Consider the following 26,663-nt stretch of genomic DNA (forward strand, 5'->3'; position numbering starts at 1 on the left):
AGTTGCATTGGGAGAAAGACCCTGATGGGAGCCTTGGAGGAGGGGGATGGGGAGGGTCTTCCCCTCAGAACAGGAGGGGGGAATTATGGCAACATAAGTCCTGTGGACTCAGGATCGAGTCTTCCACCCAGGACATGAAGCGGCGGGGCCCCCTCAAACTGTGGAAGAAACCTTGTTCTCTGGGTCTCTCCTGCCCAGAGTGAGGGGACTTCAGGCCCAAAGGCACGAAGGGCTGTGGGGGCGGCAGTGGAGCCAGGTGGGTAGTCCTGGAAAAGGCCTCTGGGGTGATTGAAGCCCCCCCACCTCCTCCCCAGCCCCCCCATCTCTGCTGCTTCTTTGGGGAGGGTTCTCAGTGTGTGTCTGTGTGTTGTGGGTGCAGGTGTGTCCTGACACACCAATATTTTGGGAGAGTTCAGTTTGCCCCATTTTCTCCTTAATGCCCCCGCCCCGAAGCTCCCTGGATCTCCCCATTCTCCTCCCGAGCCCGTTCTGGCTTGGGACCCAAAGCTGTTGGGCTGGTTAATGCAGAGGCAGTGGAGGCGTCAATCTGGGGAGGGGAGAATGGAGGACCCACCTGGAGGGGGAGGAAATAGGAGGAGGAAGAGAAAGGAAGGAGGAATTCCAGGGTTTTCCTACAATGTTTATTCTTTTACATCAAAGTGAAGGGAAGGGAAGGGATTCGGAGGAAGAGTGATGCAGATGAAGCTGCTGTGGATTCAAAGCAGGGAGAGATTTGGGTGTCTGGAATGACAGGCAGGCCCAGAGTCCCCGGGGTCAGTCTAGATGGTCTCCACCCCTCCCTCCCAAGAAAGGGAGGCCCTGAAAGAAAGATGGGGGGGCCTCTCAGCAGGAGAAGCTCCAGGCTGCCATTGTCCTCCTCTCCCTAATCTAAAATCTTGAGACTCCATTTTTCAGAGGTTGCAAAAAAGCCAGAAATTCATCAGCTACTGAAAAAAAAAGAATCTCCTTTCCCATCAGGAAGCAGGAAAGATGGCAGGATTAATTCATGAGGGCTGTAGAGAAAAAGAGAAGGGGAGAAAATGAGAATATAAAGTGAAACCTTCAGTGTAAATAACTTATTATTCCTCTCTATCAGCCCCCCCAGACAGACCCACACTGCAGGGGGGTGGTTGATAGGCAGGGGCAGAATGAGGGAGAATCTCCCACCCACCCCCCATTTCAGGGAGGAAAAGGATGCAAAGGACCAGCAATTCATTTCCTGGGACTTATGGAATTTTCCCCAAATGACTTAATTGCGGCACTTAATCAAAAGAGGAGTCCTCCCCGCCCACCACGTTGGAAAAAAGCTGGTCAAGATTTTAGTATTTGTGGTGTGTCTGTATTTCTTTTTGATTCCAATGCATTTTCAGGTCTCTGTAAGGAAAAGCTGCCCAAAATTTCAAAAATTTCTTTTATCCACAGCAAGGTGGTTTTCTTCAGATACATTTTATTTTTAAAAAAGGAACAATTAACGAATGTTAAAGTAACATCTGTAACTTGAGGAGAAACTCACCTGCAGGAGGCTGGATGGGAATTGCTGGAAGGAGAAAAAGAGCCAATCAGAACTCTTCATGAGCTGGAGGACTCAGGGGCTCCCCCTCCCCATCGATAGCCCATAATAGGTTGCAGGATGCTCCCTTATACAGCAGACTCTCAAAGAACAGAATTTTCCATGCAAATTTCCAAGGGAGCCTCCTTGCCATCTGCTAAACTTGTTGAGAGGGCCCCCTGGATGGTCCCCTCCCCACAACCTCTCTTCCAGCCCCCAGACTCACCTTTCTTGCTCTTCAGGTAGAGGGAGAGCCCCGTGGCAAAGAAGATCACCCCAATCAGGGCCCCCATAATCCCCGTCCAGAGTTTGCTCCTGGCCGAGTTGGAGGATCGGGGCTCTGGGGAAGGAGAAGGAGCCTCCCCTGAGCAGGAGGATCAGGGCCAGCTTCCCCCCCCAGGAGGGTCCATCCTGGCTCTCCCCACAGGGAGGGTCTCTCCCCCCTTCTCAGGGCAGGGTGGGGTCCCCAGAGCAGGAGGGGAGGGGCTCACCCCACTGGACGGTGATGGGGGCTTCCAGGCTGGTGTGCTCCACCTGGCAGGTGTAGACGTCCCCCCGCTGGGGCTGGGTCTCCAGCATCACCTGGAGCTGGTAGGTCCAGTCTCCGTTCTGGAGCTCCTCCCCGAAGGCCACGCCCTCCTCCGGCCGCCCGTTCTTCAGCCAGCGGACCTCGATCTCCACGGGGTAGAAGCCCCTCGCGGTGCAGAGGAGGATGGTGTGGGGGGAAGCTGGGTCCAGCTTGGTGGAGGAGATGGAGACGGTGGGCTTGGCTGGAGGGGAGGAGGGGGAGGAGGGACACGGGGGAGACACAAAGAGGGCCGAGAAAGGGAGACCAAGTTGGTTAGTTCAGGCCAAGATCCCTTTTGACCAAGTTGGTTAGTTCAGGCCAAGATCCCTTTTCACTCCTGAAAATATTATTTGTTTGAAGTGATTTCCAAAGCAAATTGCAGAAAGAAATTAAAGGGGATCCTGGAAGATGGAAAAACATAAATCGTTTTAGGGCCTCCCTTTTTTCCCTGCTTTTGAGGCGCTGACTTTTAAAACTCCACAAAAATTACCTACGGGAGCACCTACTGCCAGCATCAACATCCCTCCGTCCTGTACGCTCCCACAGAGAGGGCCTCCTCAGGGTGCCACCTGTGAGAGAATGTCGGCTGGTGACCCCCAGGGGGAGAGCATTCTCAGTGGGTGCACCAATCCTTTGGAACCGCTTACCAGCTGAACTCCGGATGGCCCCCGACCTTCGCTCCTTCCGGCGTGATCTAAAAACTTATCTATTCGAACAAGCCGGCCTGGCCTGATGGATTTGGGTTTTAAAATTATTTATCTAATGTATTCTTATTTTATTGCTCTGTACACCGCCCTGAGTCCTCCGGGAGAAGGGCGGTATATAAATCAAACAAACAAACAAACAAACAAACAAACAAATAAATAAATAAATAAATAAATAAATAAAAGCATCATTAGGCTAGAATGATTAGAAATAAAAAGCGTTTTATTATTATTTCACAGCTCCCCAAAGTAGGGCTTGTTTCCCAAAAGCAGAGGCCTCTGTTCATTATTTACTTTATTTAGCTTATTCCGTTTGTTTTGAATGTCGATAGAATTAGTCTAGGGTGAAGCTAATCACGTACCCAGAGGCTTGACTGCCTTGACTTATTGATGGGGTTCGGTTCAAGACGGCTTATCTGAAAATAGGGCGGTGACTTCCGCATAGGGCCATGATCTGCTGACGTGATCAACACCACGTGGGTTTGTTTACTTTGATGACGTCACTGATCAAAAGGGCTGATAATTTGCATTAAAAAAAGGTATACACTCTAACTACTTTCATAGATCCACTCCAGCTCAGAGACCTTTTGCTAACCACGTTTTTCTCCCTCAAGGGATTCTCTTACTGTAGGAAACCTGTGATATTTCCACCTTAGGCTCACATAAAATGGCGCAGGTCTGGCTCAGGGCAGAGACAAGTTTCATTTCTGTTCATAAGTTGCAGTTTTCCAGAAATCAGATGACCTTGCTACGTGCAGATGGACAATCCCGTTGGAACACGTACAAGAAAGTAACACATACAAGAAAGTTACAGGAACAAAGACATTCCATACAGGGCTATAGCTGAAATGTAACCATTAGATAATTGCTTGTTGCTTGTGGGTTGCTTGTATCTCAATAAAAGAGAGCTTGGGACTTCGGTCTTGGCCCTCATCCCGAGAACGCTCAGAGAGACGTGTCCTCATTTATTGGCAAGGTCATGAGGAGCCCGCCGGGTCCGAAAATCCCACACTTACAAACAGCTAATTATATCATGTTTAAGAACATGCAATTTTTAAAGGTTTGGTTATTTGCAATTCAATCCTGGGATTTGGTCGGGATTTTTTTTATGAACAGTGAATTATCCTCCTGGGTTTGCAGGGAAGAATTTAGGTGTAAGAATGAATTCCAGACTGAATATGCAGAGAACAAAATCTGCGTCGCTTCCCCTTAAATATTCCATAATTTCCAAAAGGAGCAAATTCCCAGCGTCTCCCCGTAAAATGCCTTTTTCTCTTGGGATCTGGCGGTTTTCCTCTTGTGGAACAAAGATCTTATTTAATTCTTTGGTAGCGTGTTATTTTTGCAGACCCCAGCAACAACAAATGGCAACAACTGCAGATGAAACATTAGTTTTGCACAATGAAACCTTATCGGTTGATAGAAATATATAAGGTTTTTTCAAAATATAAACAAATAAAACTAGAACAAGAAACGTAGGCAATATGCCAGGAATCTGGAACAGGGAACTAAACAATCCGAGGCTTCAGGGCCGAAGGAATGCCTGAAATTAAGTTCTGATGTTTGTGGGTGTTTTTTGAATCTTTGCCCCTAAACGAGGAACCTTCCCAGGTAGGACGAGAGAAGCGATTCGGCTGCAGGTGAAGCCGAGTCTGTGACCGAAAAGGGGGTCTCAAGGGGGGCTTTTCTCCCAGACTCCCCAGCTGGATGAACAAACGACTCTGAATAAAGAATAAAAAGGACTAAATGATGGACGGGGCACAGCAGACGAAAGAGCCTTCGATAATTCCCTTTTCCAGACCTTTGGAAGTTCACTTTTTATCCTAAAATCCCAAAGGCCCCAGAGGGGAAGGGAGCCCCTCCCCCACTCCTGGCCTTCTGGAAACGAGGGGGGGGAGGGAAATGGGTCTCTGGGGCTTCGCTTGGGGGGTGCAGAGGAGGAGGCAGCCGTGGGGCCAGTCAGCATCCTGAAGCCCTCCCCCTTTTAATGATTTTTTATCACTTGATTTTACTGATTCCTGCCTTTTAAATCTTAAATTATATACCGTATATACTATTTTGGTGGTTTTATATTTTACGTGTGTGCCATGCAAAGACCCTCTGTGTGTGAGAGAGATGATTTTAAAAGTTGATAAGGGAAGAATAAAACACTCAGATACTTTCAAAGCCACCTTACAAGGAATCTACTTCTTTTAGATGGGAAAGAATAAAGAAGAAAATCTATACGAAGCTACCTGAACGGCTTTCAACAATGGAAGCTTTTGCTTACCCAAATTTAATTCATTATGACAAAGTCGTTGACTTATAAAGATATCTTGGATAAGGAAGGGAAATTGAAAGATAGAGAAGATTTACAGCGACAAGGTATTGATTTAGCATGGTGACCATATTTGCAAATTCAAAAGAGATAAAGAGAAGAGGACTCCATAAAGAACAGACAGAATTCGATTAAACATTGTTAAAAACAGATGAAAACTTGATTAGGAAACTCTATAGATTTCTGCTCAATTTAAAGATGGAAGAAGAACAAGTAAAAGAAACAATGATAACATGGGCAAAAAAGTTTGGATATTCTACAGACTTGGAAGACTGGCAGAAACTATGGGATAGAAATATCAGATCGACTAAAGCAGTCTCAGATAAAGAAAACTTGTATAAAATGTTTTATAGATGGCATATGACACCAGTAAGATTACGGAAAATGTTTAAAAACACTTCAAATAATTTCTGGAAATGTAAACAAAGGCCAGGTATTTACTATCACATCTGGTGGACAGGCCTTAAAGCAAAAAGGTTTGGGGTTAAAACACAGACATGGTTGGAAAAGATGAGTAAAGACAGAATTGAAGCCAGAATTGGTTTTGTTAGGAATATTAGGACCTGATTATGAGAAGGAGAATGAATATTTAATATTGCATGTACTGACAGCAGCGAGAATAGCATTTGCCCAATGCTGGAAAAATGAAAACTTATCAACTGAAGAGGTTTTAACTAAGAAAATCTTAGAATGTGGAGAAATGGATAGACTGAGGTTAGAGATTAAAGAGAAAGAAGATTCAGTTTATTATAGAACATGGGATAATTTTTACCTATGGGTTAGGAAAATGAACTAGTGAGAAATGAATCTGATATGTTATATTGAATGTATAATAGTAGGAGGAATAAAATGTATTGACTAACTGATACTGTTTTTGATTTATCGTTTATTACATTCTCTACAGATATCTATTACTATATTAACTATTGTTAATTGAACATACGTATCCAGAAAATAGCCTGTTTGCCAAAGATAGAAAATGTTATTGGGGGATAATCCCAATGTTGATCCCAACCCCTCCCTAAACCCTAATCCCTAACCCCATCCTATTTTATCCCTAACCGTATAAAATTCAATAAAATCCTTTAGAAAAAAAAGTTGATGTCAATCAATAAATATTATTGATTTATTCATATAAAATATATTGAAATATTATATAGCATACAGATTATATTGAAATCTATCTACATCCTGGGCAAGAGAGAGACCTTGCTGGATTCCTCCCCCCCAGAAAAATATAATGTTTTGTATAATATTCCGGAAAGAAGTTTTTTGGATCTCGGGAAGAGAAGGAAGATCGTGGGGCAAAAGAGAAGGAGAGGAATATACTTCTTCCCTCCTTTTGCATGTTTCATTGTCATCCTTGTAGAATTTCTAACATTTTAAGGGTAATTTAATTTTTACACATTTTTATTTAGGGGTGATGTTATAATCGCACCCCATCCAGACCCCCGCTTTGAGGGAGGGAGGGGGGCGGCTTAGGAGGATCAATAAACATTAATAAATACCAATGAGTAAATTTCCTAGATCGGAGAGCAGAGAATAAATAATGGGTAAATCTTTATCTGGGAAACTCCCAAGCAATGAAATGAAAGGGGGGAGTCCCCGCATTCCCCCACAGGGAACTCCCCCTCCCCCACTCACCTCTCCGGCCAACCATGGAACCTCTCCGGAGACCCTCGTAGTTGTGTCGGCAGAGGCGATTCACTTCGGCCTTCTTGGCCTGCAGGAGCTGCTTATCCCTGTTCAAAGCCTCCGCGTCCACCTTCCCCAACGGCGTGACGGCCTCGAACTCCCCGCGGGCGCTGTCGAAGCGGAGAAACTCCTGCCGGTCGTAGATCTCCCGGTACAGGTATCGCACCTGCTGCGTCCCGTTGAGGAAGCGGCACTCGATCTTCCCCTGGACCAGGAAATGGGCTGCGGGGAGGAGGAGGGGGGAGGGGCGTCAGGAGGGACTCCAGGGCCCATGGTTCCCAGCGGCTACTGGAGGAGGGGCCCACGGGTGGAGGGGGAGGGACTGCCGGAAGGCGCCCCCTGGAGGAGCGAGGGGGAACCGTCGGTCCCAGCGGGATTCCCCCTTGGTGGGGGTCTGGAGGGGGGAGGAAAATGGGGGAGGGGGTAAAGAGCTTCCATCTCCCCAGGGTGGGAAAAGGCAGGCAGAAGTTCAGCCGGTCCAGGCCTCGCTCTGTCTGCAGGGAACGCTGGATCTCGGGGGGGGGGTCTCTTTGCCCCCCCAAAACCTGCAGGAAATATAGGGGGAAAAGACCCCCCCTCTGGACTGGAGGGAAAATAATACCCATGCTTCTCTCTTCCCTTTGGGAGCACAAGGGAAGGGGCGGTTCACAACAAGGATACCCACACCCATGCTCCTGGGCTCTCCCAGCCCTTCCAGCCCCACCTTCCCTTCCCCCCCCCCTCCACCCCATCTTCAGCCCCACAAACTGCCATTGGACGCTTTTCCAGGCCTCTTTCCCCTCCCCCTCTCCAAAAGACCCCCCCTGTAGCCCCCAGAGGTCATCTCAAAGGGAAGAGTTTGAAGCGGAGAAGGCGAGGGAGGGGAAGATTTTCACTCCTGGGGGCTGCAACTTCAGGGGGGTCTTCAGGATGTGTGTGGACTTCATTTTGTACCCCCCCATGACTCTCCACCGCAGTCTCCCTTTCTCTTTCTGCCTGCAGGGGTGGACTAGATGCCCCTTTAAGCTCCCTTAATAGACTACCATCAGGAGTCCAGGCTGGGTCTGGGGAGACTTCGGAAGGGCCGGGGGGAGCCGGGGGTCTCTCCGGAGAGTCTCCCCCTCCGGGTCTCGCTTGGCCCAAAGGGGCTTTTCCCAAAGGGAGCAGGAATTTCCTTGGTTTTCCCTTGGAGACGTTTCGCTTCTCATCCCAGAAGCTTCCTCAGTTCTGACTGAATGTTGGAGGGTGGAAAGACTGATATTCTTTGGGGTCGTTTTGAAAGTCGGTCCCTGGTCCCTGGTTCTCTGAGGGACACAGGCTTGTCAGAGGAGGGGAGGGAAACCTGCCGCAAGAGGCTACCGGAAGGCGCCCCCTGGAGGAGGTATGGGGAACTGTCGTTCCCAACGGCTAATCCTCCTTGGTGGGGGTCGGGGGAGGGGAGGAAAATGAGGGAGAGGAGGAGACTCCTGAGGGACCCCCTCCATCTTCCCAGGGTGGAAAAAGGCAGGCAGAAGTTCAGCTGGTCCAGCACTGGGTCTGTCTGCAAGGAATGTTGGATCCCGGTAGGGCCTCTTTGTCCCCCCCCCCAAAATGGCAAGAAATATGGGGGGAGGTAAGAGACGCCCCCCTCTGGGCTGGAAGGGAAGTAATATCCGTGCTTCTCTCTCCCTTTCCCTTTCGGGGGACATAAGGGCTGGAGGGTCAGAATAACGATACCCACACCCATGCTCCTGGGCTGTCCCCCCTTCAAGCATCCCCTTCCCTTTTCCTCTTCTTCCCCTCGCTCCCCACTTCATCCCCACAAGCTGCCTTTGGATGCTTTTCGAGGCCTCTTTCCTGTCCCCCACCCAAATAGAGCCCCCTGCAGCCCCCCAAGACGGTCTGAAAGGGAGGGGCTGCAGCCCCCTTCACTAAAGGGTGAGTTTTGGGGAGCCAATTTAGGGGAGCAATTCAGACCCCCCCCCGAATATCCTTCTCCCTCAGTTCCCCCTCCCTTCCAGATCCCGATTCAGCAATGGGGGAATATGGGGTGGGGGTTCTGGATCTCCTCCCCAAATTCAGAGTCTCCCCCCAGAAGGAATCCAAGCTCAACTCTTCCCTCCCCTTTAAAAAATGGAGATTTAGAAGAAAAACTGAAGTTACAAAAACCCTTTTGCCAAAAAGCGTCTTTTTTCTTAGACTCTTTGCTGGCCTTTGTGGATTCAGCTCTGAAAGTGCCTCAGTTTCCCCCTTTCGCTTTCGCTTTCCGTCTCCTTCCTCTTTCGGTGCCAGAAACTTCGGGGCTCAGGCGCTAATTCGGAGTCCGCAAGGTCCCCCTTCCAGCCAGCCACGGGGCGGGGGCAAGAGAGGGGTCCGGCTGCCTCTTATCCCACCTCGGCTGCCTTCTGCGACCCCTCTCCGTCCTTCTGAGGGAGGGGGCGGAGACCACGCGGAGATCCAGGCTCCTGCAGGCTCCCGCCTCTCTTCCCCTCCACCCCTTTTCCTATTTCTGGGGTCCCAGCCCCATTCCTCGCCCCCAGAAACACTGAGGGCCCCTCCCCTCCCCTCTCCTACCCCCGCCAAGCCCCCTCCTTACCGGGGGTCTCCTTCCCCCCTTCGCTTCCGGGGATCCGGGCCAGCGCCCCCACCAGCAACAAAAGGGGGACCCCAACGGAGCCCATGGATGCTCCCCACAAGCGCCCCCAAAGGGAGGGGAGAGAGACGCGGAGGCTCCCAGCCCAGAGGCGGAATCGGGGGGTCTGGCTTGGGGGGAGGGGGCGGTTTCCTCTGACTTCGGAATTGGGAGGGGCCAGGAAAGCGGAGGGACCAATGGGATTTTCCACTCTTGTAGCGTCATCGGTCTCCGGGCAGAGTCTCCCTTGACTTCGCCCGATGGAGGAGATAGTTCGGCGCAGAGAGAGAAGCGGGGATCCCTTCAGTCTGGGTGGGGGGGCTGCATTTTAGAGGGGCGTTTCATGCCAGCTCCGGAGGGGAGGGAGGACTACCATTTCCCCCCCCTAATGATTCCCAACCAGAGCCTCCTTTTCTCTGTGTGCCTGGAGGGGTGGACTAGATGCCCTTTCAGTTCCCACAGGGAGCCTAGAGCAAAGTGGAGCCAGAGCTTGAGGGGTCCTCCTTGTGTGTGGGGACTGAGGACACATGTACACACACACACACAAAGAGTCCCAACCCCCTCAGGCAGCCGATACCAGATGTTGTATCAGAACCGTTGCAGCGCATCCCCCACAAATCCTGGAGCACCGGGGAAGTTCCCGAGGATGGGAAAGGGCTGATGTGGTCCCCATCTTCAAGAAAAGGGGGGGGGGGTGAAACGGACCCAGGAAACTCCAGACCGATCAGTTTCACCTGGATACCTGGGAAGATCCTGGAAAAGATCGTCAAAAAACAGATCTGCCAACAACTAGAGGCAAACAAACTCATAACCAGTAGCCAGGACAGGTTTGTTGAAAACAGATGTTGCCAAACCAATTTTATTTCCTTCTTTGATAAAGTGACTGAACTAGTAGCTCAGCGAAATGCTGAGGACGGAGCAAACTTAGACTTCCGTAAGGCATTGGATAAAACAGGCCACGACCATTTCATTCCATTCCATTTTATTCTCTATTCTGTTCTGTTCTGTTCTGTTCCGTTCTATATTCTATTCTATTCTATTCCTCATTCCATTCTGTTCCGTTCCATTTCGGTCTGTTCCCTATAAACTGACCCCAGGGACTCTGGGCCTGCCTGTCAGTCCTGAACCCCAAATCTCTCCCAGCTTTTACCCCCACAGCAGCTTCATCTCCATTACTCTTCCTCCGAATCCCTTTCCTTCCCTGTACAATAAAAATATAAAATTTAGAGAAACCTTGGAATGAATTCATCCCTTCCTTCCCTCCCTCCCTCCCTCCCTCCCTCCCTCCTTCCTTCCTTCCTTCCTTCCTTCCTTCCTTCCTTCCTTCCTTCCTTCCCTCCCTCCCTCCTTCCTTCCTTCCTTCCTTCCTTCCTTCCTTCCTTCCTTCCTTCCTTCCTTCCTTCCTTCCTGCCGTGGGTGCTCGAGGACCGGGCTGGACGTTTGACCTCTGCGGCCCAGGGCTCCGGGCACCCCGCGCCACCATCCAGCCCCCCCCTGCATGGCCTGAGAGGACCAGTGAGGCTCCCCCAGTGGACCAGGCCTTGGCACTTGCCCCGCTCCCACCCCCTTCTGCCAGAGACCCTCCGCTCTGCCCCACTCCTGCCCAGGCCCCCACAGGCCCCCTGGGCGCCAACGATGTAGAGCTGGCCACGCCCACCCAGTAGGCCACGCCCACCCTGGCCTCACCCACTCCCCCCCCCCCCCCCGGCCCACTGCAACGCTGATGCGTCCCTCAATGAAATTGACACCCCTGGCATAGAAGGATTCCCGCTCTCCCCACACACAGAGACACTGATTTCCTCCCCACGGAGATCCACAAGAGCGATTCACAAGGGCTAATGCCTCCTTAAGTAACACCAGCTGCCTGCAATTAGTGCAGGTTCGCATCCCACCAGGCTCAAGGTTGACTCAGCCTTCCATCCTTCCGAGGAAGGTAAAATGAGGACCCAGATTGTTGGGGGCAATTAAGCTGACTTTGTAATAATGCCGCTTGGGGGGGTGTATGAAAGCCCTAATAAGCAGGCATATACATAGAATGAAGGCTACTGCTAAGCTTGTAAGCCGCCCTGAGTCTTCGGAGAAGGGCGGGATATAAATGGGATTAAAATAAAAATAAAAAAAATAAAGATTCCTGAACCAAAACCGACCTTCTATTTGCGGCGGGTCAGAAAACCCCACTGTGCTGGGGGCAAAACCTCCCCCCCCCCGTCCGCCCCTTCGCCAGGGACGAAGAGGGTCCAAGCCGAGGCTTTTTGGAGGGGGGGGACACTGACCCCAGACGGGTGCGGGGTGGGCAGTCCCACCCAGGACGGAGATCTGGCCTCTTCTTTAATGCGGGCCAGAGAACGCGTGTCTGTGTGTCTGAAGGCGCCCGAGGGCTCCCCAGTCAGCCCGCTCAGAGACACCCCCCCAAGCGCCCCCCTTCTGCCTTCCCTTGCAGCCCCACTCCCCGCCAGATCAAGGGGGAGGGCAAACGGAAGTCCAGAGACTCCCCTGCAGGGCTGGCCTGAACCCCCCCCCCGCCCTTGAGCTGCAGCCCCCCAAGACTGAAGGGATTCCCCCCCCCCACTTTCTCCGCTTCTCTCTCTGGGCCCAGCTATCTTCCTCCGTCGGGTGAAGTCAAGGCAGGCTCTGCCCGGAGACCGATGACGCTGCAGAAGAGAGACTTCTCATTGGCCCCTCCGCTTTTCTGGACCATCCCAATTGTAAACTTGGAGGAAAACGCCCCCCCCCCCGCCTCCTAATCCACATACACACACACACACACACACACACACACACACACACACACAAAAAAAACACACACACCGATTCCGTCTCTGGGGGTGGTCGCGTCTCTTTCCCCCCTCTTTGGGGGCACTTGTGGGGCGGCATCCATGGGCTCTGTTGGGGTCCCTCTTGGTGCTGGTGGGGGCGCTGGCCCGGATCCCCGGAAGCGAACGGGGGGAGGAGATCCCCGGTAAGGGGGGCAACAGGGCGGGGGGAGAAGAGAGGGGAGGGGTCCTCAATGTCCCTGGGGAAGGGGGGGAAGGAGCTGGGACCCCAGTAGTGGGGAAAGAGGTCGAGGGCAAGAGAAGCGTCAGACTGCAGGAGCCTGATGCTGCTGCTGGGGGGGGGCGCTGGCCCGGATCCCCGGAATCGAAGGGGGGGAGGAGACCCCCACCGGAAGGAGGGGGGGGTCTCACCCTGCAGGTGAGTTTCTCCTCTTCTTCCCTCGTCTCAAGCCCCCACCCCACCCCAAAACAGCACCAGCGCTTAGCTTCACGCGCAGCTTTGGGGAAGTTCTGAGTGGGTTTGTCTCCACAACCCTCTCCGGCTTTCGTGTGTGTGTTCGTACAAAACTTCTTTTGAATAGAAATATCGCTTCCAAATACAGGCAGCTTTTCACGCCTTCCCAAATTTCTCCTCTTAATTCGAAATAAACATGAACCAACTCCCTGACACGCCGCAAAGACGTTGAGGAAAAGAAAAGGTGGATGATTAGATTCAAGGCTGGTGAAAGGATTGAAGCTCAATCAGTCTTACCGATAATTTACATTGTGAGCAGGATAGAGGCTCAATTCCTGCCATTGGCTACGTGCCAATGAATTCAATCTTTTGACTGCCAGGATCGTGGCAGAAAGGGAATTTCATGGGGAGAAGAATCCCACCGTAGTTATTACGGGTGGAGTTGAAACAGCGTACGGGGGGAGGGACAAAAACTATCCCTGTGGTGTTTAGAGAACAACTTGCACCTGAACATCGGCAAGACGAAAGAGATGGTGCTAGACTTCCGGAGGAAAAGAGAGGAACCTGCCCCACTTTACATTGGGGGGGGGCTGTGTGGAGAGAGTTTCCTCCTTTAAATTCCTGGGAGTCTGTGAAGATCTTACCCGGAAAGTCAATGCAACCAGGTGGCCAGAAAGGCCCAACAGAGACTCCACTACCTCAGGGTCTTGCGGAAGAACAGGGTAGAACAACGGCTTATGACCCTCTTTTACCGGCCTACTATAAAGAGGAAGATATTACAGAGGGTGGTGAGCCCAGCACAAAACATCGTGGGCTGTCCCCTGACACCCCTGGATGACCTCGCCAGGGCCCGCTGCCTTGGAAGAGTGAGGAAAATCCTCAGGGGCGACTCACACCCTGGTTGGGACCTCTTTACTCTCCCACCGTCAGGGAGGAGATACAGGAGTATCACCAGCCGCTTCTCTCCATGGGCTGTCAGGCTTCTGAACGGGGGAAATAACTCTATGTATGACTGACTTGCGAGGCCGAGGCCGGAGTGTTGTGCAATTAGCTCACATGGTGTAACAAGGTGGTGGGTTTGTTGTCACCGTGAGTTGTGTGTGGGGGGGGGAGGAAACGAAGGGGGGCTCAGCCAATCTCAATGTATACATGTTGTCCTTTGATAATAAAGGTTCATTCATTCATTCATCCGTCCTAAGGATCAATAGACTCTGAGGTTAACTCCGTTCTTCCGGATGGGAGTTGAAGGAAACGTTTTGCCCAAACAGAAGAAGAAAAATATCCACACCCGTGGACGTGGACAGGATGGATAAGAGGATCTGATCGGATTTTCTTCCTTGGAAAAGTTCTCAATACTGAAGAAGGAGGGATGGATGGACAGTATATTGGCTCAGATAGATAGATAGATAGATAGATGGATAGATAGATAGATAGATAGATAGATAGATAGATAGATAGATAGATAGATAGATAGATAGATAGATAGATAGATGATAGATAGATAAGATAGAGATGAGAGAGAGGGGGGAGAGAGAGAGAGATAGAAAAAGAAAGAAAGAAAGAAAGAAAGAAAGAAAGAAGAAAGAAAGAAAGAAACAAAAGAACGAAAGAAAAAAAAAGAGAGAGAGACGTAGAGAGAGAGAGAGAGAGAGATCCTGGGATTTCTAGACCGCTTCATCCCAGGACTGGCCTGGATCAGAGTCCTGGAGAGGAACGGATTTTCACCTGCTGACAGGGAGCGTTTCCTCTCTAGATAATCCAATAAAATCTTTTCAAAAATTGTGGAAGAGAGAAAACAGCCTATCCGTAACAAGACTCCAAAGAAGGAGCTGCTTCTTCTTTACTCCTCCTAGTATAAAGGGTGGAGTTCATCTTCCAAATCCCTTCGTGTTGTGGCTCACAGATCAAACCGAGTGAAATAATCCGTCCCTCTTTTAAGGCCGCCTGGGACTCTGAGGGAGGTTGAAGTCCAGCGGGGCTGATCCTCGAGGTCCCTTCTCCACTTTGGGGGAGAGAAAGTTCTCTGCGGGGTCCGTCAGGAGCCTGCTTGATCCCCCATTAGACGCAGAGCTTCTCCCCCAGTTGAGCTCAGGGCAGTCAGAGTCCCCCATTGCTATCGTGGTCTGCTTCCTCCATGCCGTGGCTAGCTAATTAAGAAAAAGTTCATCTGTTTTCTCCTTTTAGTTTTGGGATTACCATATACACACCCCTGGCTCTGTCCGTCTTTCCCCCTTTCACGTTAACCCAAATGCACTCAAGGAGATTTTCCTCTTTGCTCTCTTGCGTTTCTATAGCGGTGTGGTTATTTTTTATATATATTGTGCAACTGCACCTCCTCTTTAATTACGTCTGTTTCTGTCTTATTGTTTTGTTTGTTTAATATATAAAATACAAAGAAAAACAGAAATGGGAAATTAGGGGAAGGAGAAAGAGAAGGGAAAAGAAAGCGTGAGGCGCGAGGGAAAAAGAGAGGGAAAAAAGGCGTTGACATCTGACTCTTTTTAGCAAAGAACAAGACTAATTAAATAAACACTCCAACCTCAACTTTTTGCTTTTATATATTACTGTATAACTAGCCATTTCTATCATGACCAATTTAGCTAATCGACAAAACCAAAGTCATATCAGGTCTGTTTCTTTTGAACACTTTAAATGTTAAAATATTAAATTTAATAGCTGGAAGAGGAAAGGGTACAATGGTGCAGAACACAGCCTGGTAGTTAAGTGAGGGCGGGCTCCTGCCTGAGGCAATCTGTGCTCTGATTGGTCGCTGCGGCTGTAAAGGGGGCGTTTCCCTTTTCTCCCGCCTTTTTCTTCTGTGTATTCTGTCTGCTCTTTTGTGATTTACCTCAGGATTTACCTCACAATGGAGTGATAGGCCTGACTATTTTATCTGCTGTAAATATAGATGTTAAACATACTTATTGAATTAAAACTGCAAATTTGGGTCAGCGTCTCCCACTTCATCTGGACAGCCGCTGCTCAATTCCTCCACATTAAATCTTTTTAGTTCTGCCTTCCAGTCCTGGGTTTCATCCCACTAAGTTTCAGGAATTGCAACAAGGACAGACCTGCCTTTGGCTTTCAAGTTCTCCCTGCTTATTCCTCGTACTTTGAGCGTTGGTGTAGAGGCATCTGAGTCCCTTTTGGCTGACCCTCTATTGGGTTTCCACATCCCAGTGTGGAAGAGCTCACTTCTTTTGTGCCCAAATTCTTTTTCACCCAAAATTTCAGAAATCTGTTGTATCCACAGCAAGGAGGTTTTGTTCAGGCACATTTCTCTTAAAGGAACAATTAACGAATATTAAAAGAGACATCTATCACTTGAGGAAAAACTTTCAGGGCAGGAGGGGGTCCCCAGAGCAGGAGGGGGGAGGGAGGGGAGGGGCTCCCCCCACTGCACCACAGTTGTGTATACACAGCCAGTGGCACAAAGGGTGACCCAGATCCAGGCAGCCTCTGATCAGAGCAGAACTCCTGCCCTCTTTTCATGTCTCCCCAGAGAAATTTTGATTTTCTCTTGAGTTCTTCCTACCTCCCCCCAGCCCTCAACACAACCCCACACAAACACACAGAGGAACCTTGTTTGTTTCTGCAACCCCCAACAGCTGGAGAAGTGCTGGAGTTTCTCTTCCTTCCCCTCCCCGCCCCCAGCCTGAAGCGTTGCGCTCCCCCGAAGCGGAACCGAGAAACTGGGCCTGATCCAGCAGGCAACAAGCCCAGATTCTTCCCCAGGGCAGCTCAAGGGCTATCTGGCTCCACCCCGTTGCTGAGTCTCTCAGTGGGGCGACCCCTCGGTCCTCTGCTACCCCGAGGAATAGGCTGACGGGCCCCTCCCGACCCCTGAGGAGACCCCGGACAGCCCAGGGAAGAAACGACGGAGGGCTGGAGAAACATCCCTGGAGGCCCAAAGGTCACAAAGGCTCTGATGCTCCTCCTTCACATGTTACGGGGAGACTCGGCTCTCTAAGGGGGGGGGCTCTGATGGGTGGAAAAGAGGGAAGGGAAGAGAGGAAAAGGGGGACCAGCATGGAAGGGGAGGGGCTCAGTTGCATTGGGAGAAAGACCCTGATGGGAGACTTGGAGGAGGGGGTGGGGAGGGTCTTCCCCCCAGAACAGGAGGAGGGAATTATGGCAACATAAGTCCTGTGGACTCAGGATTGAGTCTTCCACCCAGGACATGAAGCGGTGGGGGCCCCTCAAACTGTGGAAGAAAGCTTGTTCTCCGGGTCTCTCCTGCCCAGAGTGAGGGGGCTTCGGGCCCAAAGGCACGAAGGGCTGTGGGGGGGTGGCAGTGGAGCCATGTGGGCAGTCCTGGAAAAGGCCTCTGGGGTGATTGAAGCCCCCACCTCCTCCCCAGCCCCCCCACACCTCCTCTGCTGCTTCTTTGGGGAGGGTTCCCTGTGTGTGTCTGTGTGTTGTGGGTGCAGGTGTGTCCTGAGACACCAATATTTTGGGAGAGTTGAGTTTGCCCGATTTTCTCCTTAATGCCCTCCCCGCCCCGAAGCTCCCTGGATCTCCCCATCCTCCTCCCGAGCCCGTTCTGGCTTGGGACCCAAAGCTGTTGGGCTGGCCAATGCAGAGGCAGTGGAGGCCTCAATCTGGGGAGGGGGAGGGGAGAAGGGAGGACCCACCTGGAGGGGGAGGAAATAGGAGGAGGAAGAGGAAGGAAGGAGGAATTCCAGGGTTTTCCTACAATGTTTATTCTTTCACATCAAAGCGAAAGGGAAGGGATTCGGAGGAAGAGTAATGCAGATGAAGCTGCTGTGGATTCAAAGCAGGGTAAGATTTGGGTGTCTGGAATGACAAGCAGGCCCAGAGTCCCCAGGGTCAATCTAGATGGTCTCCACCCCTCCCTCCCAAGAAAGGGAGGCCCTGAAAGAAAGATGGGGGGCCTCTCAGCAGGAAAAGCTCCAGGCTGCCCTTCTCCTCCTCTCCCAGATCTAAAATCTTGAGCCTCCATTTTTCAGGGGTTGCAAAAAAGCCAGAAATTCATCAGCTACTGAGGAAAAAAGAATTTCCTTTCCCATCAGGAACAAGGAATGACGGCAGGATTAATTCATGAGGGCTGTAGAGAAAAAGAGATGGGGAGAAAATGAGAATATAAAGTGAAACCTTCAGTGTAAATAACTTATTATTCCTCTCTACCAGCCCCCCCCAAACAGACCCACACTGCAGGGGGGTGATTGATAGGCAGGGGCAGAATGAGGGAAAATCTCCCACCCACCCCCCCATGTCAGGGAGAAAAAGGATGCAAAGGACCAGCAATTCATTTCCCGGGACTTATGGAATTTTCCCCAAATGACTTAATTGAGGCACTTAATCAAAAGAGGAGTCCTCCCCACCCACCACATTGGAAAAAACCTGGTCAATATTTTACTATTTGTGGTGTGTCTGTATTTGTCTTTGATTCCAATGCATTTTCAGGTCTCTGTAAGGAAACGCTGCACAAAATTTCAAAAATTTGTTGTATGCACAGCAAGGAGGTTTTGTTCAGGCACATTTTTTTTTAAAAAAAGGAACAATTAACGAATGTTAAAGAAACATCTGTAACTTGAGGAGAAACTCACCTGCAGGAGGCTGGATGGGAATTGCTGGAAGGAGAAAAAGAGCCAATCAGAGCCCTTCATGGGCTGGAGGACTCAGGGGCTCCCCCTCCCCATCGATAGCCCATAATAGGTTGCAGGATGCTCACTTATACAGCAGACCCTCCAAGAACAGAATTTCCCAAGCAAATGTCCAAGGGGGGCTCCTTGCCTTCTGCTAAGCTTTCTGAGAGCCCCCCCTGGATGGTCCCCTCCCCACAACCTCTCATCCAGGCCCCAGACTCACCTTTCTTGCTCTTCAGGTAGAGGGAGACCCCCGTGGCAAAGAAGATCACCCCGATCAGGGCCCCCATAATCCCCGTCCAGAGTTTGCTCCTGGCCGAGTTGGAGGATCGGGGCTCTGGGGAAGGAGAAGGAGCCTCCCCTGAGCAGGAGGATCAGGGCCAGCTCCCCCCCAGGAGGGTCCATCCCAGCTCCCCCCACAGGGAGGGTCTCTCCCCCCTCTCAGGGCAGGAGGGGGTCCCCAGAGCAGGAGGGGAGGGAGGGGAGGGGCTCACCCCACTGGACGGTGATGGGGGCCTCCAGGCTGGCGTGCCCCACCTGGCAGGTGTAGACGTCCCCCCGCTGGGGCTGGGTCTCCAGCATCACCTGGAGCTGGTAGGTCCAGTCTCCGTTCTGGAGCTCCTCCCCGAAGGCTACGCCCTCCTCCTCCGGCCGCCCGTTCTTCAGCCAGCGGACCTCGATCTCCACGGGGTAGAAGCCCCTCGCGGTGCAGAGGAGGATGGTGTGGGGGGAAGCGGGGTCCAGCTTGGTGGAGGAGATGGAGACTGTGGGCTTGGCTGGAGGGGAGGAGGGGGAGGGGGGACACGGGGGAGACACAAAGAGGGCTGAGAAAGGGAGACCAAGTTGGTTAGTTTAGACCAAGATCCCTTTTCACTCCTGAAAATATTATTTGTTTTAAGTCATTTCAAAAAGCAAACTGCAGCAAGAAATTAAAGGGGATCCTGGAAGATGGAAAAACATAAATCCTTTTAGGGCCTCCCATTTTCCCTGCTTTTGAGGCGCTGACTTTTAAAACTCCACAAAAATTAAAAGCATCATTAGGCTAGAATGATTAGAAATAAAAAGTGTTTATTATTATTATTATTTCACAGCTCCCCAAAGTAGGGCTTGTTTCCCAAAAGCAGAGGCCTCTGTTCATTATTTACTTTATTTAGCTTATTCCGTTTGTTTTGAATGTCGATAGAATTAGTCTAGGGTGAAGCTAATCACGTACCCAGAGGCTTGACTGCCTTGACCTATTGATGGGGTTCGGTTCAAGACGCCTTATCTGAAAATAGGGCGGTTACTTCCGCGTAGGGCCATGATCTGCTGACGTAATCAACACCAGGTGGGTTTGTTTACTTTGATGACGTCACTGATCAAAAGGGCTGATAATTTTCATTAAAAAAAGTATACACTATAACTACTTTCATAGATCCACTCCAGCTCAGAGACCTTTTGCTAACCACGTTTTTCTCCCTTGAGGGATTCTCTTACGAACAGCTAATTATATCATGTTTAAGAACATGCAATTTTTAAAGGTTTGGTTATTTGTAATTTAATCCTGGGATCTGGTCGGGATTTTTTTTATGAACAGTGAATTATCCTCCTGGGTTTGCAGGGAAGAATTTAGGTGTAAGAATGAATTCCAGACTGAATATGCAGAGAACAAAATCTGTGTCGCTTTCCTTAAATATTCCATAATTTCCAGAAGGAGCAAATTCCCACCGTCTCCCCGTAAAATGCCTTTTTCTCTTGGGATCTGGCGGTTTTCCTCTTGTGGAACAAAGATCTCATTTAATTCTTAGGTAGCGTATTATTTTTGGATACCCTGGCAACCACAAATGGCAACAACTGCAGATGAAATATTGGTTTTGCACAATGAAACAGTATCGGTTGATAGAAATAAATAAGGTTTTTTCAAAATATAAGTAAATAAAGCTAGAACAACAAACGTAGCAATTTGCCAGGAATCTGGAACAGGGAACTAAACAATCTGAGGCTTCAGGGCCGAAGGAATCCCCAAAATTCAGTTTTGATGGGTGTTTTTTGAATCTTTGCCCCCAAATGAGGAACCTTCCCAGGTAGGACGAGAGAAGCGATTCGGCTGCAGGTGAAGCCGAGTCTGTGACCCAAAAGGGGGTCTCAAGGGGGGCTTTTCTCCCAGACCCCCAAAATTGGATGAGCAAACGACTCTGAATAAAGAATAAAAAGGACTAAAAGATGGACGGAGCATCCATCCCTAATTCCCTAATTCCCTTTTCCACACCTTTGGAAGTTCACTTTTTATCCTAAAATCCCAAAGGCCACAGAGGGGAAGGGAGCCCCTCCCCCACTCCTGGCCTTCTGGAAACGAGGGGGGGGAGGAATGGTGTCTGGGGCTTCGCTTGGGGGGCTCAGAGGAGGAGGCAGCCGTGGGGCCGGTCAGCATCCCGAAGCCCTCCCCACTTTTAATGAATTTTTTATCACTGGAGTTTAATCATCCTTGCCTTTTAAATCTTAAATTATATATACTCTTTTGGTCGTTTTATATTTTACGTGTGTGCCATGCAAAGTCCCTCTGTGTGAGAGAGAGAGATGGTTTTAAAAGTTGATACGGGAAGAATAAAACGCAGAGATACTTTCAAAGCCACTTTACAAGGAATGTATTTCTTTGAGATAGGAAAGAATAATTTAATTTAATTTAATAATTTAATTTGTATACCGCCCTTCTCCCGAAGGACTCAGGGCGGTGAACAGGGCAATACATACTGTAATAAAAAACAGAATACAAAAATTAAAAAGCCATTAAACCATTATGCCCATAAAATTAATACATATTAAAATTAAAACTATTTATAAAAACCCAACCCCATCCCATCAGACCAGCTTGTTCGAAAAAGAAGGTTTTGAGATCGTGCCGGAAGGAGCGAAATTCGGGGGCCATCCGGAGCTCAACCGGCAAGCGGTTCCATAGGTCTGGCGCGCCCACAGAGAACGCTCTCCCCCTGGGGACCACCAGTCGACATTCCCTGATCGGAGGCACCCTGAGGAGGCCCTCTCTGTGGGAGCGCACTGGACGGAGGGAGGTTGACGCCGGCCGCAGGTGTTGCCGTAGGTAATCCGGAATAGAATAAAGAAGAAAATCCATACAAAGCTACCTGAATGGCTTTCAACAATGGAAGCTTTTGCTTACCCAAATTTAATTCATTATGACAAAGTCGTTGACTTACAAAGATATCTTGGATAACGAAGGGAAATTGAAAGATAGAGAAAATTTACAACAACAAGGTATTGATTTAGCATGGTGGCCATATTTGTCATCGTTGTAGAATTTCTAACATTTTAAGGGTAATTTATTTTTTACACATTTTTATTTAGGGGTGATGTTATAATCCTACCCCCTCCAGACACCCCCTTTGAGGGAGGGAGGGGGGTGGCTTAGGAGGGTCAACAAATAGCGATAAATACCAATGAATAAATTTCAATAGATCGGAGAGCAGAGAATAAATAAGGGGCAAATCTTTATCTGGGAGATCCCTAATCAATGAAATGAAACGGGGGGACTCTCCGCATTCCCCCCCCAATGGAACTGCCCCTCCCCCACTCACCTCTCCGGCCAATCGCGTGGCCCCTCTGGAAAACCCCGTAGTTGTGTCGGCAGAAGGAATCCACTTCGGTCTTCGCTAATTGCAGGAGCTGCTTATCCCTGTTCCGAGCCTCCGCGTCCCCCTTCCCGAACTCCATGACGGCCTCGAACTCCCCGCGGTCGCTGTCGAAGCGGACGAACTCCTGACGGTCGTAGAACTGGCTGTACAGGTATCGCACCTGCTGCGTCCCGTTGAGGAAGCGGCACTCGACCTTCTCCTGGACCAGGAAATGGGCTGCGGGAAGGAGGAGGGGGGAGGGGCGTCAGGAGGGACTCCGGAGCCCATGGTTCCCAGCGGCTACTGGAGGAGAGGCCCAGGTGGGGAGGGGGAGGGGCGGGAGACCTGCCGCGAGAGGCTGCCGAAAGGCGCCCCCTGGAGGAGGGACGGGGAACCGTCGGTCCCAGCGGGATTCAGCCGGTCTGCAGGGAACGCTGGATCCCGGGAGGGGGGACCTCTTTGCCCCTCCCAAAGCAGGAGGAAGTATAGAGGGAGGGAAGAGACCCCTCCTCTGGGCTTGAGGGAAGATAATACCCAAACTTCTCTCTCCCTCTTCCTTTTGGGAGCACAATAAGGATACCCAGACCCATGCTCCTGGGCTCTCCCCTCCCTTTCTCTTCCCGTCACCCCCGCCCCATCTTAAGCCCCAGAAGCTGCCTTTGGATGCTTTTCCAGACCTCTTTTCTCTCCCCCTCCCAAATAGACCGTTTCGCTTCTCCCTCAGTTCCCCCCTCCCCTCCAGGTCCCGATTCAGCAATGAGGGGATATGGGGTGGGGGGTTCTGGGTCTCCTCCCCAAATTCAGAGTCTCCCCCCAGAAGGAATCCAAGCTCAACTCCTCCCTCCCCTTTAAAAAAATGGAGATTCAGAAGAAAAACTGAGGTTGCCAAAAAGCGTCTTTTTGTTATACATTTGCTGATCTTTGTGGATTCAGCTCTGAAAGTGCCTCAGTTTCCCCCTTTCGCTTTCGCTTTCCGTCTCCTTCCTCTTTTAGTGCAAGAAACTTCGGGGCTCAGGCGCTAATTCGGGGTCCGCAAGGTCCCCCTCCCTCCCAGCCACGGGTGGGGCGAGAGAGGGGGTCCGGCTGCCTCTTATCCCACCTCGGCTGCCTTCCCGCGACACCCGCCCACCTCGCCCGCAAGCAGGGAAGGGGGGCTCCCTCTCCGTCCTCCGGTGGAAAATGCTGAGAGGGAGGGGTGGAGACCACGCGGAGATCCCGCCTCTCTTGCCCTAGACCCCTTTCCCCACTTCTGGGGTCCCAGCCCCATTCTTCGCCCCCAGAAACACTGAGGGCCCCTCCCCTCCTCCCGCCCAGCCCCCTCCTTACCGGGGGTCTCCTTCCCCGCTTCGCTTCCGGGGATCCGGGCCAGCGCCCCCACCAGCAACAAAAGGGGGACCCCAACGGAGCCCATGGATGCTCCCCACCAGCGCCCCCAAAGGGAGGGGAGAGAGACGCGGAGGCTCCCAGCCCAGAGGCGGAATCGGGGGGTCTGGCTTGGGGGGAGGGGCGGTTTCCTCGGACTTCGGAATTGGGAGGGGCCAGGAAAGCGGAGGGACCAATGGGATTTCCCCCTCCTGGAGCGTCATCGGTCTCCGGGCAGAGTCTCCCTTGACTTCGGCCGATGGAGGAGATAGTTCGGCGCAGAGAGAAGCGGAGAAAGTTGGGGGGGGGGGTTAATCCCTTCAGTCGGGGGGGCTGCATTTTAGGGGGCGTTTTATGCCAGCTCCGGAGGGGAGGGAGGACTTCCATTTTCACCCCGCCCCCCCATGATTCCCAACCAGAGCCTCCTTTTCTCTGTGTGTCTGGAGGGGTGGACTAGATGCCCTTTCAGTTCCCACAGGGAGCCTAGTGCAGGGCTTTTCAACTTTTTCACCCACTTTTAGGATGTGGCGACATCCGAGGACCACCAGTCGCCTAGCAAGGTGTCCAGAACTTGATGACCAAAAAGAAAAACAAAAGGAAAAAAGTGATGAAGAGCAGGTAGATTGAACCCCCCCCACTCCCCCCCCCACTCCCCCCCCATGTCCTGGACGGAAGACTCGATCCTGACTCCAGAGGAGGTAAAGTTGCCATAGCTTTTTTAATTATTTTAATTCCATTTATATCCCGCCCTTCTCCGAAGACTCAGGGCGGCTTACAAGCTTAGCAGTAGCCTTCATTCTATGTCTATGCCTGCTTGTTAGGGCTTTCACACACACCCCAAGCGGCATTATTACAAAGTCAGCTTATTGCCCCCAACAATCTGGGTCCTCCTTTTACCTACCTCGGAAGGATGGAAGGCTGAGTCAACCTTGAGCCTGGTGGGACTCGAACCTGCACTAATGGCAGGCAGCTGGTGTTACTTAAGGAGGCATCAGCCCACTGCTCCACCAAGGCTCCCCCTCCTGTTCTCGGGTGGGGGGACCCTCCCCATCCCGCTCCTCCAAGTCTTCCCTCGGGGTCCCCCCCACTGCAACTGAGCCCCTCCCCTTCCATGCTGGTCCCCCTTTTCCCCTCTCCCCTCTTTCCCGGCCATCAGAGCCCCCCCCTTAGAGAGCCGAGTCTCCCCGTAACGTCTGAAGGGGGAGAATCGGAGCCTTTGGGTCCTTTGGGCCTCCGGGGACGTTTCTGCAACCCTCCCTCGTTTCTCCCCTGGGCTGTCCGGGGTCTCCTCGGGGGTCGGGAGGGGCCCCCCAGCCTCTTCCCGAGGGGGAGAAAAGGCAGGGGACCGAGGGGGCTGCCCCACCCGGAGACTCAGCCATGGGGTGGAGCAGGACAGCTGCCCCGGGGAAGAATCTGGGCTTGTTGCCTGCTGGATCAGGGCCGGTTCCTCGGTTCCGCTTCGGGGGAGCCCAGCGCTTCTGTCCGGGGGCGGGGGGGGGGGAAGCGAAACTCCAGCACTTCTCCAGCTGTTGTGGGTTGTGGAAACACACAAAGGTCCTCTCTGTGTTTGTGTGTGTGTGTGTGGGAGGGGGGTGTTGAGGGCTGGGGGGGGCAGGAAGAACTCAAGAGAAAATCCAAATTTATCTGGGGAGACATGAAAAGAGGACAGGAGTTCTGCTCTGATCAGAGGCTGCCTGGATCTGGGACCCCCTTTGTGCGACTGGCTGTGTAGACACAACGGTGGTGCGGTGGGGGCAGCCCCTCCCCTCCCTCCCCCCTCCTGCTCTGGGGACCCCCTCCTGCCCGGAGAGTTTCTCCTCGAGTGACAGACAGACGTCTAGACGGGTGCTTGCCATTACACGCGCACGCGCACACACGGCTCCCTCCTACTCAGCGGAGACCCCATTCACAGCAGCCGCTGCAACCATCCAGTCACTTATCCGGAATAGCATCGGTTCTGCTTGGGGTGGGGGGTGGGGAGGGGCTGGACTAGAAGACCTCCGAGGTCCCTTCCCTCTCTATTCCCTTCTAAAAAAATCTGCTTAACTCCAAATCCTCCTTGGCCCTCAGCCAAGGCCACCAGATCCGGGAAGATCCCCAGACGCCCCAGATCTAGCAGCCCCCCCCCCCCCACAACCATATTTGTGTCTTCAGCTGAGGCTCTGCTGAACAGGCATGCAGGTGTACAAACACACACACACACACACACACACACACACAAAGAGAAACTCTTCTTAAAGGGGCAGCAGCGAAGGAGTCACCTGAGGCCGTTTCCAGGACTGCCTGCTCAGCCCCACAGCCGCCCCACACTCCGAAGCCCCCTCCCTCTGGGACAGCGGAGACCCCCAGACTCTTGCAGGGCCCGGGATGCTGCTGAGAACCCCCACTTTGTGTACAGGGTGGGGGGGCCGGTCCTGGCCCGTCAAAGCGCCATGCGTGGCCCCCCCTCCAGAGTTCCCCCCCGCTCAGAAAAGGGATCGGGCGATGCTGCGGCCGGTGGCTTTGATCTTTAGGAAGGGGTCGCAGATGTCCGTCTCTCTGGGCCGGGGGCTCCTGGGTGGGGGCGTCGGGGGGGTCTTCCTGGGGGCCCCCTTGGGCTGGAGGAGGAAGTCCAGGCTGAAGCCGTTCCTGGCATAGAAGACGTTGGCCATGGGGGGGGGGAAGACCAGCTCTGTGGGAGAGAGGGGGGATCAATGGGGAGAGCCCCACCAGGAAGGCCCTGCCCTCCTCCCCAAAACCCCTTTTGTTTTATTCTATTCTTCAATCAATCTATTTATTCTATTCTACTTTCTACTCTAGTCTATTCTTCAATCAATTTATTCTATTCTATTCTATCTTTCAATCAATCAATTTATTCTATTCTATCCTATCCTATCCTACCCAATCTTATCCTATCCTATATTCTATTCTATTCTATTCTATTCTATTCTATTCTATTCTATTCTATTCTATTCTATTCTATTCTATTCTATTCTATTCTATTCTATTTTCTACTCTAGTCTATTCTTCAATCAATTTATTCTATTCTATTCTATCTTTCAATCAATCAATTTGTTCTATTCTATTTTTCAATCAATCTATCCTATCCCATCCCATCCCATCCCATCCCATCCCATCCCATCCTATCCTATCTTCTATTCTATTCTATTCTATTCTATTCTATTCTATTCTATTCTATTCTATTCTATTCTATTCTATTCTTTCTATTCTATTCTATTTTCTACTCTAGTCTATTTTTCAATCAATTTATTCTATTCTATTCTATCTATCTATCAATCAATTTGTTCTAGTCTATTTTTCAATCTATCCTATCCTATCCTATCCTATCCTATCTTCTCTTCTCTTCTCTTCTCTTCTCTTCTCTTCTCTTCTATTCTATTCTATTCTATTCTATTCTATTCTATTCTATTCTATTCTATTCTATTCTATTCTATTC

General features: G+C 51.1%; 2 protein-coding genes across 3 annotated transcripts; both read right to left on the reverse strand.

Annotated features, from left to right (window-relative positions):
- Positions 1 to 628: 628 nt before the first annotated feature.
- On the reverse strand, positions 629 to 9,540 carry LOC308662217 (H-2 class II histocompatibility antigen, A-F beta chain-like). The gene is made up of 6 exons (XM_081317779.1): positions 9,388 to 9,540; positions 6,783 to 7,055; positions 2,041 to 2,319; positions 1,776 to 1,889; positions 1,514 to 1,537; positions 629 to 1,013 (listed from the first exon to the last, which is right to left on the reverse strand). Exons 1-6 carry the CDS (start codon positions 9,470 to 9,472, stop codon positions 1,000 to 1,002), a joined length of 789 nt encoding a protein of 262 aa, XP_081173905.1. The 5' UTR covers positions 9,473 to 9,540; the 3' UTR covers positions 629 to 999.
- Positions 9,541 to 17,382: 7,842 nt separating this feature from the next.
- Positions 17,383 to 23,337, reverse strand: LOC308662215 (DLA class II histocompatibility antigen, DR-1 beta chain-like). Of its 2 annotated transcripts, none has more exons than XM_081317776.1 (6): positions 23,192 to 23,337; positions 21,830 to 22,102; positions 18,755 to 19,036; positions 18,484 to 18,597; positions 18,222 to 18,245; positions 17,383 to 17,719 (listed from the first exon to the last, which is right to left on the reverse strand). In XM_081317776.1, exons 1-6 carry the CDS (start codon positions 23,274 to 23,276, stop codon positions 17,706 to 17,708), a joined length of 792 nt encoding a protein of 263 aa, XP_081173902.1. In that variant the 5' UTR covers positions 23,277 to 23,337; the 3' UTR covers positions 17,383 to 17,705. The 2 variants fall into 2 exon arrangements, with proteins under 2 accessions (XP_081173902.1, XP_081173901.1); XM_081317775.1 differs by having other exon boundaries at positions 18,755 to 19,084.
- Between the last annotated feature and the right edge of the window lie 3,326 nt (positions 23,338 to 26,663).

The sequence above is a fragment of the Vipera berus genome, assembly GCF_964194415.1.
Source record: "Vipera berus genome assembly, chromosome: 2".
In the NCBI taxonomy this organism is placed as follows: domain Eukaryota; kingdom Metazoa; phylum Chordata; class Lepidosauria; order Squamata; family Viperidae; genus Vipera; species Vipera berus.